Source organism: Rissa tridactyla, chromosome 11 (assembly GCF_028500815.1).
Source record: "Rissa tridactyla isolate bRisTri1 chromosome 11, bRisTri1.patW.cur.20221130, whole genome shotgun sequence".
In the NCBI taxonomy this organism is placed as follows: domain Eukaryota; kingdom Metazoa; phylum Chordata; class Aves; order Charadriiformes; family Laridae; genus Rissa; species Rissa tridactyla.
The window spans coordinates 1,567,223-1,579,482 of NC_071476.1; the positions used below are offsets into that span (position 1 = coordinate 1,567,223).

General features: G+C 43.0%; 1 protein-coding gene across 12 annotated transcripts in view; it reads left to right on the plus strand.

The window, feature by feature from the left end:
• The window catches only part of EBF1 (EBF transcription factor 1), a 298,786-nt gene that overhangs the window by 220,170 nt on the left and 66,356 nt on the right, over positions 1–12,260 (plus strand). For 8 of the 12 annotated variants that reach the window (XM_054217556.1, XM_054217563.1, XM_054217557.1 and 5 more), the window contains 2 exons: positions 3,678–3,811; positions 11,496–11,622. In XM_054217556.1, the coding sequence (XP_054073531.1) occupies positions 3,678–3,811; positions 11,496–11,622 (261 nt within the window). The remainder of the gene's footprint in view (positions 1–3,677; positions 3,812–11,495; positions 11,623–12,260) is intronic. The other 4 variants (XM_054217568.1, XM_054217566.1, XM_054217560.1 and 1 more) reach the window with 1 other exon arrangement.

Below are 12,260 nucleotides of genomic sequence, written 5' to 3' on the forward strand. Positions count from 1 at the left end.
AAAATGTAGAAAAATCAAGGTCTCCAATGAAAAGATTATTCTGCCCGGCTCTGTTTTTCTAGGGTTACACAGAAGTAAACACCTTTCAGACAGCGCTTTGAAAGTTGCCAAATGATTAACAGAAGAAATATGAAGAGCTGAGGGCCTGAGCTGGCCAGACGTTTGTACCAGGGGCATAAATAGAGCTGAGGTCATTGCCGTGCCCCCCTCCCAGCGTTACCTGTGGTGACACTGGCAGATGGGACCCGATTCTTCCATCCTCCTTCCTGGTACTCCAAGGAAAGGGCCTGGGAAGGGCAAAGTTTTAGTATGACCGATGTCCAAAACGACACTGGCAGTTGCAAATATGTCATTGTATAAACACGTCTTGTGCCTTCAAAAACAGGTAGCCGTCTGGGTGGCTCCCCCAGCACGTCTCCTCAGGCTTCCTCGGGATGCAGCCCTTCAGCGCAGCTTCCCCTGCGGGGCAGCACCTTCGTGCAGCCCTTCCAGTCTTTCCAGACGCGCGCATTTTAAGATCAGAGAACCTGCGTGGGGAAAGTTGGGAAGTCCCACTGGTTTTTGTGACTGGTCCCAAGGGAATATAATGGCTTGAACTCTTTTGGGAGTGCACAGTGCTCTCGCGGCTTCTCAGGTAGTGCCTGCAAAGGGAACCAACCTGCCCTGCTTATTAAACCAAGTCCTGACTTTTCCTCCGGAGAGGAGGCGTCCTGGGCTATTGCCAGCAGTTTCGGTGAGGCACTGATTCAGCACAATTGCTACGTATTTAAATAAAATTACACGTGCGAGTGGTCACATTGACTTTGCAGGCGAGAGTGTCCAGCGAACAACCCACATCCCCAGCGCGGCACGAGGACCCGAGTGTCTGCACAAAGCCCCCCCCCAGCTGCCATGGGACTTGGCGTGAATTTGGTATTAAGCACATACACGTATAAAGGATCAGAATCAAATACGTGAGGCAGCACGGACAGTGCAGCACCTTGCCCTTCTGAGTGCAATGTAGGTACCACCATCTGACCACCATCGTCAGATAAACAGCAAGACCTTTAGTGGGGACCTGTAACTGCAGAACAGGATCTTGTAGTCATTTTAAAGATGAATTGAATCTAGAATTGTGAAGCCTGCATGTGTTTTCTGTTAATGGCTTATGGTCTCAAGCAGCTTTTATTCACTGGTATTTAGGAAAAAAATGTTGTTTGTAGTCTTTAAGAGAAGTAGCTCATTCTCTGACACATGGGAAACTGATTATCTTCGGGTTTTATTGTGGGGTGTGTGTGTCCACAATCAACTGGAAATACTGGAAAGGGTGTAATTTGGAAGTGATTTTAATTTTTATTTATGAAAAAGTTTGATTCTGTGAAAGGGTTAGATGGCATTCTGAAAAGCTGCTTTAGCTGTAAACCCATTGCTGTGAGCTTGGCTGAAAGGAAAGGGTATAGTTTGGGACTTTGCAATGGTTTTTATGCACAGTTTTATGCAAGTAACTTGAATCCAAGTTAAACGTATTGAAGTTACTTCTGTGTGTGCGCTGCATTTTCATGACGGTAATGTTAGGATGTTTCTTTTGTTAGCTCATGTAAAAGTTAACGGCTGTGCTCTGCGAAGTTTGGAGTTAGGGTAATGATTTTTTTCCTGCCTGTGTGTTTGTGTTTTTCACTGGAGCTGGCATCCCCATCAGCTTAAGTAGTGGAAAAGTTTGTGCCTGACACTTACAACCTTTTGTAGGTAGGGACGGGGTCTGTTTGCTCCCCATGCATGTGTTCCATCACCGGTGGTGCGAGTCTGTAGCAGTGCCCACGGAAACACTCGCTGCTAAGGGTGACTCAACAGCTCCCTTCCCAGCTCCCTCCGGCTTCCCAGCCCCACGCCCGCCCTGCCCGGGGGCTGGGGGGAAGGAGCTTCTCACCAGCCTTGCTGGCTCTTGCAATTAGCTCCAACCAAACAGAACTTCACTAAATAATCGTAAAGAAGCCTGTCTCTTCAGCGCTTTATGTCTGGAGCATTTTAAGTAGGCTTCTGTGAATGAATTAATTTACTGTCTTTATTTTAGAAGAATGTAGGGCAGGGGCTGTGCCACTACACAGCCACATTAGGTGACTTGTGGGTGCAAGGGTGTTGTCTGGATGGTGCTAACATGTGGGCGGCTTTCACACTCCTGTCTTCCTAGTAAATCCTTACCTGATGAAGTGCCTGAGTGCCCTCCCTTGAGTACGTCATCAAATACTCAAAGTTACAAACCAAGTCAACAGCTCAGCCAGCCTTTTGGCCGAGTAGCAATTCACAGCCAGATGCCAGCAACCCTAAAAGAAGAGGTATATATGCGCATATATATATATGTATATATGCATATATATATATATGCAGCTAATGAAGTCCTGCTGATTGATACCTGATTGACGTTGCAGAAGCCATGTGGGCAGTGGCAGCCCTTCATGTGTTTGCAGTGGAGCCAGCCTCTTCTCTCTGCTGAGGACTGGGTTCACATCTAAAGGAAAGAATCTTTCTTTTCAACATTGAGGTTGACTGGTGGAATTTTGCTGGAATCAGTTTTTCATGGCTAATGAAATTGTTGAGGTACCCACTTTACTTAAAATTTTATCTAATGGTATGGTGTCATATTTTCATCTCATGCTGTATTAGCAAGGAGAAGCTGGTGGCATTTGGGACGGAGTTGCTTCTTTTCATCAACCTGTATGACCACCCTGAGACTCCGCAGCTGAGTTACCTAGGGCTTTTTGTCTTATTCAGGTTGTTTTTGCAGTAATGTTGTTCCTCTTGCTTCAGCAGAGTTAAATTCTGGTATACTCCAGTACTGCAGAGGAGGAGAATCGATATGTGGATGTTTATATTGCCCTATCTCATCAATATATAAAGTTGAGCGTGCTTCTGCTTAGATGGTCTTAAACCAGAAGATCTTGCACCAGGATTTGAACTTACTACTTTGAGCAGCGCTTGAGATTTCAGCATCCTCTCAGGAGGCACTTAGTAGATATGGTGCCAGGAAAGCGGCTAGTGAAAGCCTCGACGAGTATGTCAGAGTGCATTGCACAAGCTGCTTCGTTATCCAGTAGATGTAACGTAACTGCACTGACTAGGTGGCAGGGTTATAGGTTTTGGTTTTTGGGTTTTTGTTTGTAGTAGCCAAAGCGTTAAGCATGGCAGGGTGGTTTAATACTAGAGTAACCTGGATCTGATTGCAGAATACTTAAAGAAATGCTGAGGGTTACACTCTTTTTTATTTAGCCAATATTTTCCATAATATTTATAGGAGTTTCCTTGATGAATTTAGATTATGATGGATAATAAAGCAAGCTCACTGGAGATTGTTTTATTAACTCAGGTATTGCGTGTTTCATATTGAATAAAGGTAGGGATTTGTCCTGATTTCCAATTGGTCTCTGCCCATCGTGCTGTGATTTTTTTGTTAATGTAGGCTTAAAGAAGTTAATTTTTTCAATGCACGTAACAAAACCAAACAGAAATTAATTGAGAAAAAATGCTTCCAAAGATACAGTTTGAGGTCATGCACATGTACTAGAAAGAATGTGATTGCTGAAATCTTTGTGTTAGTAAGGGGGAAAATGAAAGCTCCTTTTATTTTATTTTTCTCAAGTCTTCTATCATTAAAATCCGGTTCTAACAGCAGAATACTTCTCTTTTTCATGTGTGTTGAAAAGCAGCTACACCATGTATCAAAGCCATCAGTCCAAGTGAAGGATGGACTACAGGAGGTGCCACTGTCATCATCATAGGAGACAATTTCTTTGATGGGTTACAGGTCATATTCGGCACCATGCTGGTTTGGAGTGAGGTAGGTGTTGTCTGAACGGTAATGTCTAATAGCTTTGTCTAGCTTACAGCCAGCCTGTCCTCTTTTTTATGCCACATGCTAAATCAGCAACAAATGTTGAGATGTGAATCCTTTCCTCATTCAGTTTTATGAAAATAATTAGACAAATTTACCTGTGGCAGAAATCCATTATAGCCAGGGGATTTGCATCTCCTCTCACTGGCCCAGAATTTAACTCAGTGCCTTTTATTCCAAGAAAAGGGAAGGATAAATGCCTGTGTGAATAATTCTGCATTTAGCACTACAATCGCTGAGGGCCCACAGGAAACAAGCGTTTAGGTGATCCTGCTTTCCGGGGAAACTGGCTGCTTGTAGCTGCAGCTCAACGAGGTGGAGATTGCAGAAATTCAGCGCCTCTGAACAGCATATCCTTCAAGTTTAGGTGCTTGGTGTATAAGTACCATCCGCATCATGGGAACCGGATACACAGTATTGTAGCTGCAGTGGAAGGCACGGACTCATCATACCTAGTGGGAGCCGCTGTAGTTTCACAGTAACCCTTTTCTTGTTTCTCATCCAATTTTGCTGTTCCTCCCAGTTTCCTAAATCCTCTCTTCTCCTGGCACATAATTAAACACGGGGTCTGATATTTCCCAAAAGCCTGTGGAAAGTTAAAACCCTGGCAGCATCACCCGAACGGCCACTGGCACAGTGCGCAGGGCCACAGAGGTTGGGGCAGAGCCCCCATGGCCTTCGCCAGGACAGGAGAGCAACTCCGAGGAAAGGTTTACATTTTGCATGTATGATTTTTCAAAAGCATTTTGGCGGTTTTATAAGATATTTGTTATTTTCATGATTTTAATACTGAAATAAACACGCTAACAGACAAAACATCTCCGAAATAGCTATACAGTGCTTACCCAGTGATGTAAGGATCTTCTGATGCTTTGCCTTGTATCGTATAAATATTAACATTATTGCTTAATTCATATCCAGCACATTCCCCCTACTGATTCCGTTGCACATATGGCAGCATTTTTTCCATACAAAGAGTATCCTCTAATGTCCTTCATGGGCTTCACTGTTCTCTCTCTCTCTCTCTCCCATCCTTCCACTTGAGGACGAGTGTGGATGAAAGGGCATTCCAGAAAAGGAGATATATTAAATGAGCCCTATTCTAAAGCCCTTATGTGATCATGAAAGTGCCCCCTGGGTCCCGTGTAAGCATTTTGTGTGTTAGGATTGAAACCATTATGGCTACAGACATTTAACAGGGAAAGGTGAAGAGGCTGGGAGGAAAGCGCTCTGATTTTGGTACCGCAGAATTGGATCTTCCATTGTAAAACTTGATTCTATTTATTAGTGGAAGCTATTAATTGGCAATTCCTAATCTCAGGAGAAATGGTCAAAACATTGTTGCTGATGGTTGCAAGGCCTTGTCATAAAATTAATAATGTTAGCGGGGGTCCAGACCAAAGTCAGCCTGTTTGCGGTGGGTGCTACGATGGGCTGCGAGTTGGCTTTGAGCGAAAACTGTTTCACTGTCTCTCCGTTACAGAACTGATTCTCAGTTTCATAACCTATGAGAGCAATAAAAACTCCGATAGGGGAAAAGAAATGGTTTCTAAAAGAAGCAGACAAACACGATAAACAAGTGCAGAAATGGATGAGCTGTCTGAGTGATCCCTAAATAATAGTGATCTATAAATAGTTCACATGACACATACTAGCCACCTATGTAGTACAAAATCAGTTTTTGCATTTGCCTTCTCATTTCTAAAAATGTCTAGTGCATTTTCAGTACCCAGGAAGAATATTTTTCTTTTACTTCAATAGGGTGTAGAATTGAACTGTCGATCTGAATTTCAGAACCGTTTCAAACCTGGAGCAGGTTCGTCCTGCGTTGCCAGGCAGGCCCGGTTGTGAGCAAACCATCGCATTCAAGAAGAATCTTCAAGTTCATTCTGTTGCTTCACAGATCCAAAGAAAACATGATTTTAACTGAGCTGCAGAAAATCCAAAGCAAAACTAGATAGGAAATGGAAGAAAAAGAGTGAGTCTTGCCGAGCATTTTCGCATGGGTTTTTCTAGCTTCACTTTCAGTTATGATTGCAGGTGGTTTGAGGGATGAAGTCTAATATTTAAATTAAGGATCATTTTGCCACGGACTTTGCATGGGACCTTGGGCAAATCACATAATCTGCTTAGAGTTCAATTCCCTTTCTCTAACATAGTAATAAGATTAGTCACCTTCTTTGGAGAGGTGCTGCGAAGATAATTATCGTGAAGGTCCTATATTACTCAGATTTTATTATAGCAAAATCCATGTAAGTACCTGAGATGCATGGATATTTAAAATATAAATCCTACCACAGTTCAGAAGCAAAGTTCAAAGCCAAAAAAACCCCCATTGTTCATTTTAAGGGCGGATTTGTTGCTGTCAAGCAGCATATGTTATAAATAATTTGAAATGTAAATAATATATTTTTAATTTATTTTACATGTATTCAAGTTTTGTAATTGAAATATTTATATGCTTGAAATGGAGTTGACTGTGTTAAAAAAGGAGATTTAAAATGGTTTCTGAAACACATATTTATTATTTAAACATATATTTTAGCTGTAAACACTCTAACATAATTACAACCTTTCTCAGCCAGAGAGAACTAAATAAAAACTTAATTTGTCACATTAATTTTGTGCAGAAATGCAGATACCCTAAGCCAGTAGGTTCAATTAATCCTTAACTCCCTTATTACTTTATAAAAATGACTTTAAAAGCCCTTGATATTTTTAGAGTACAGCAAAACGGGCCATTTAATGCCTTTTTTTGAAGGGACTTTCATCACTGACGCGAAAGAACGGCATCGGTGTGTGGTGTGCACGTGCTGGACCTGGACGGACAACTCCCAGCAAACACTTTGTTTGCCAGATAGTCTCTGCCTTCCTCTTTGTCCTGTCCACAAGCAGACGGAGCTGGTATTTGCAGGTTTTTACCCAGCATTGTGGCTCTCGGTGGTGTTGCAAATATTCCAGATCTGAGCTGCTGATAGAAGCCCTCTGTTGTTTCTCTCTCTTATTGAGGGGCTGAAACTCGAGAGTCGAGTTTCAGGGCAAATACATGATTGTGAAGACAAAATTAGTTTCTTATAAATATTCCACAATATTTGCTCAAAATGAACTATTTCTTCAAACATTTTCCTGCCAAGAACATTCCTCCAGCTGTACAGAGTCAGCTGGAAACAACTCCGTTTTCTTTTATATTAAGAAAAGATGAAGCACTAAAACATCAGTTCTTTCACCTTTGTACAGCACAAAAACAGAGGATGATTTTTCGGTTTGGCGTTTTCGGTTTTCTTTTTTTTTTAATGCTGCTGAATCAAATTCTGTGGCACGGTTTTTTATTTTGCTTTTTATGTTTATTATTGATTTTGGAAGTCTCTGTTTTTGAGTGCTTATTTTGGAGGTCTGACTCATTTTTAAAAAATGAGCAGGCACCCTCTTTTTGAAAACCAAGACTTATTAAGCAGCATCTGGATCCCCAGAATTGAGGCATGCAAAGTCACTGGTCATTTTTAAAAATAATACAGGTATCTTAAGGGTCCTGTTCTCACTGAAAGCTGTCATTACCTTCAGTTGGTGGGATTTTTCTTCATTCCTGTCCTAATGGTCCTCTTCACACAGAGTCCAAGTTAAATTTATGACTGATTGTCACCATTTCCCTAGCCACAAACCAGAGCTCAAGCATGCAAAAATAAACTAGTGACTCAGATTAATGACATCTCCTTATAAAATGTCACTTTTAAAAAAAGAAAGTAACCTGGCACTCTGAGCAGAGTGTGAGATGATGCTGTATCACACAAGAATGTCTAGAATATATTAGCAAACCACAGAAGGAGGCTTGTTGTACACACTCAAACCAAATGTGTTTTGGATTTTTTAGGACACGCACCTCCCTCCATTCTGAAGGTCTCTACCTCCGGTTTTAATGCAATCCACAGCATGTCCCAACTGACTTGTAAGAGTTTATATCAAACAGCTAGTGCAGTTGCCAAGTATCAGACTGATTCCCTTGAAAATTCCTTGGGAGAAAGGGCCCGGTTACTCATTCTATGTCCAGCTCCATATCCCAGTTAGCCAAATGCTGGAATGGGAGAGGAAGCTGGATCCAGGGTTTTGGCTGGTGGGTTCTTCTCCAAATCACAGGTTAATGCCTTTCTCAAGATTTACATTAAAAAACGTGTGTTCAGAAATGCATGTAACTCATATTTGCAAATTCTGAGTTCTTGGCGTGTCGTGGCTGGAGTTGTTACGGTGTCTGTTAATGCACCAAGAGTTCCCACCTGAGCTTAGAACCACGGCCACAGCGGGTTAGACATGGAGGTTCGTCTAGCTCGGCGTCTTATGTTTGGTGCTGGGCAGTGACAGACGTCTGTAAAAACAGCGGGGTGAGCATGTCGTGATGCTTCCCCAGAACACTCTGCCAGCCTCCAACAGTTTGGGGCTCAGAGATTTCCACAAGTGGTGTCTGCGCTTTTGATATCCCTTGATGCTGATAGCTCACCTTTTCCAGATGCTTTACGTGCAAATACGAGACAGACTGTGCATTGAAGAAGGGACGGGCTGTGTCAGTGTGAGAGTAGAAAACATGCTAGGAAAAGGTGGAGTGGATTCCCAAGGTCAGGCCACAGGTTGACAGCGTAGACAGGAAAACATCCCGTAATCCTGGAGTTATTGAAGTCAGCGGCAGGTTTACTCTTGCCGTGGGTGGGCCTGGGGTACCCAAACCTGTTTAGCACCCGTTGGGTCACTGGGATTTGCAAAACGGAGTTAGGGCAATTCAGAGAGCTGGTCCCGGTCTGTAACGCAGATCCCGGCAGCACCAGGGAATCAGAGTTTGAGACCAGAGGCAGGTTCAGGTTTCGAAGCGCAGTGGCATTGTTTGGCCCTTAAAGACAGTTTCTTGGTAGGACAGCGGTATCGGGGACTACTGGTACGTAACTGAGCTAGCCAGCTCCTTTCTGTGTGCATGGGAACTGAAGGCTGACCCAGAACAAAGGTCCTTCCACTGTGTCCCTGGCAGCGGTCAGTGGCAGATGCTAACGAGGAAAAGGAAAAGGCACGTGTGTTGTCCTGGTTTACCTCCCAAGCTTTAGTTCTAGAGAAGAGAGGGTAAAATATATTCTGAGTACCCTAAACCATAAGACTTCAGACATAATGTTCACCCTTTGGGAATGTGTGGGCGACATTATTGTATATTTGTGGTTTTAAACACAGTTAAACTTATTTACTTCAGAGCACAAAGGAAAACCAAACTGTTTGTGGAGAACAAACCAGGAAACTTGCTTAACTCTCCCCAGCTCTCTGTAACAATGGACCATAAATAGGTCAGACATTTCTTGGGAACCAGGGAAGATGAGTATTGGAAAATGCCACAAATTATGTTTAAAGAACATTAAAGTGGTGACAGACCAGTAAATGCTGGGAAATTCAAAGATACAACCAGAAGCTGCCTGTATAGCTCATGCCAGAATGGGGGTGAGGGGTGCAAGGCACATGCTGATGTAGTAAGACGAGCATGTTAACCTTTACCATTAAAATCCTTGGCTGTTTTTACAAATGTTTTCCCCCTAAAAATGTCATGAAACTTTTCTCATCTTGCCAGTTCACCCAGTTAACTAGAACCACTTGAGGATGGGATTTCTCTCAGCTGTGTTTGGCTGCCTACAGTTAAGCATCTAGCCTAAACTTGTCGTCTCGGTTCACTGGAGGAAGGTAGATGCTTCCAGAGAAGCTCATCCCAATGTGAGAGGTGTCTGAAGCACTGGAAATAAATTGCTGTTTGGCAGCACTTTCTGCCTCCGCTGGCTATGGAGGGCATGTAGAGAATTGGCCTGGGCTCTTAGGCTCTGGTCAGCTCAACTGTAAAACAACTCAATTTAAGTGAAACCAATCCTTGGAAGTTTGGGTTTGGGTTTTGTTGTTGTTGTTTTGGTTTTGTTGGTTTTTTTTTACCCCGTTGATAGAGTGAGTAATGTAGAAAAAGGCAGGTTTCTTTTAAAAATAAATAAATTTCTAAATCACATGATTTCAAAGCAGAGCCTGAAAATATGTTCTTTGGAGCTCTCAAACAGGAAGGCATCAATTCCTTCATGATCATTCCTAAAATGACATATGACTTTTCACTTCTGTGGATCTGAATAACCTTTGGAGCATTTGATGCTGGTAGTTTTGGTTTTAATCTTCAACTTGATTTAATAATAATTTTCTTGTTTTAAATATGGAGAACTTCTTACTGCGTATGCCGTTTCCCTCATTAGCACAGCTGGCTCTGACAGACATTACTCTCCTTCTGCGCTTTTTTAGTCCTGTGCCCTAAACAAAGAACTGGTTAAAAGTCTGGTTTTCTGGTAGGACCTTACTACAATTTGGAAATACTTGGTTTCTAGTAAAAATAAGAACAAAATTAGCTTTTTGTTTAGGAAAAAAATATAAATCTATTGGAATGTATCCCCTAATCCAGGACACGATTAAAGCGGCAGCGTAGAGCAGTTGACTGTCTGCACAGGGTGCCCGTGGCTTTGCTCACTGTCAAGGCTGGTTATGGCCTTGGTCTTGTTTGCCTCGCTAGAAGCGTGGTAATGTGCCACAGTCACTTAGAGGAGGATTATCCGTGTGCCAGAGCTGCATCTGGGTTGCTGTGTACCTTTTCTGTGTACCTCTTTTTACTATTTTTCTCTAAAGGAGCATAACGAGTGAGAAGAGGACATTTCAGTGAGAGCAATGCTGTGGCTTGAGTGCAGCAGAGGTTTGAGTTAACCTGCCATGAACTAGTGAACTCCTAGATGGCTCTAATATTAGTTTCAGGGACTATGTTTTAAATCCAGTCCAGATTTCTGAAAGAGCAAACGTTGTCTAGAGCCTGGAAAGTGCAGCACTGACCCAGCCCAGCCTTTTGTGTTAAGAGGATCAGGATCCCCAGCCCCATTAGCAAGAAAGTTTAGTTTGTCCGCTTAATCCTGTGTAAATCCACACCTGCAGGAGCCGTCTCAGATGTGTGTCAGTCGCTGCAGTGAAGGCAAACTGGGAGTGATGGTTAGATATTTGGTGTATCTCTTTTGACTGCTCTGATCGTTTGCAAGGGAAGATCCAGCATCCTTCGGAAGCCAGACTTTGCATATCTGCAGTAATTAGCGATACCTCCACAAAATGAATAGAAAATTAAAACAGCAGCACGTGGTGCTTTTGCAGTGTACACGAGTCAGCCGGGGACCAGTGGTTTAAAAGCCTGCCAGGGCTTGTCCTGTGCTGTGTTCACGCACGTAACTGCCTACCATTCATCAGCCAGATCTGTTGGGCACTGTCATGACCCCAGTGTTCACCAGAGCAAACGGAGGCATCCTGCTGCCGTAAGGTGAAGTTATTGCATTAAACTGGGGCTCATGTTCGTACTAGGAAGCAAGCGCCTGCCATGTATGAAAACAGAAATAATGTTGTTACGGCTGAGAAGGAGAATGCTTGTAAATATTGTAGTCACTGGCTTTTGTGTGGATTACATCAAGATTGTATTCAAACATTGACAGGTTAATTACATGTTTCAAAGCTTGTTTACTGTGATCTGAGAGGAGAGTGTTATTAAAGAAGTGTTCAGCATCTAACGGTGCGTTTTTTCCCTTTCTTCTCCCTTCTCGATGTTTTCCTCTAGCTGATTACTCCTCATGCCATCCGCGTACAGACGCCTCCCCGACATATCCCAGGGGTTGTAGAAGTCACATTGTCCTACAAGTCCAAGCAGTTTTGCAAGGGAACGCCTGGAAGATTCATTTACACAGGTAAGGATGCTTTAGTACTAGATATGACGTGGAGAAATAGGGCAGGCAATGTGTCACACTTGCTAGGGCTTCCCCTGTCGTCGTTAAAAACTGTACCGTATTTTATTATTTTGGCTGAGCATGTCATTGAAGGTACTAATTTAAGGTTGGATTTCAAACGGATGACTGTAGAGATGAATCTGGAAACACACCGGTGTGGGATTTTTGTTTGCTTGTTTGTCCTCACAATGGGACGTCTCTTTACCCAGGAGGGGGGAGGAAGGAGAGAAACAGATACTCCAGTACTTAAACGTTAACAGAGGAAGAGTGCGAGCATGAAGAGCCAGACATACTAGTGCAATCACCAGCCTGCCTTCCAAGAAGCGTCTTGCTAAATATCTGTATCACACGTTGTCTTGCAAGTGCTGCAGGTGTTCAAAGCAGCAGCCCGTTTGCCTGCCCATCTCACCATAATGTACGTGTCTCTGACTTCCAGGGGTGCTAAGTAGCTTTCATCCCAGCCGATGCTACAGACATAGTGATTGCAGTCTGCTTTGGGGTGGCATCCCACACTGAGACCACTAAGTCCAGTGGTTTGGCGTGAAGAATTAACAAAAAAACACGCTTGGACATTGCAGGTGCTGTCAGTGTTAAACCAC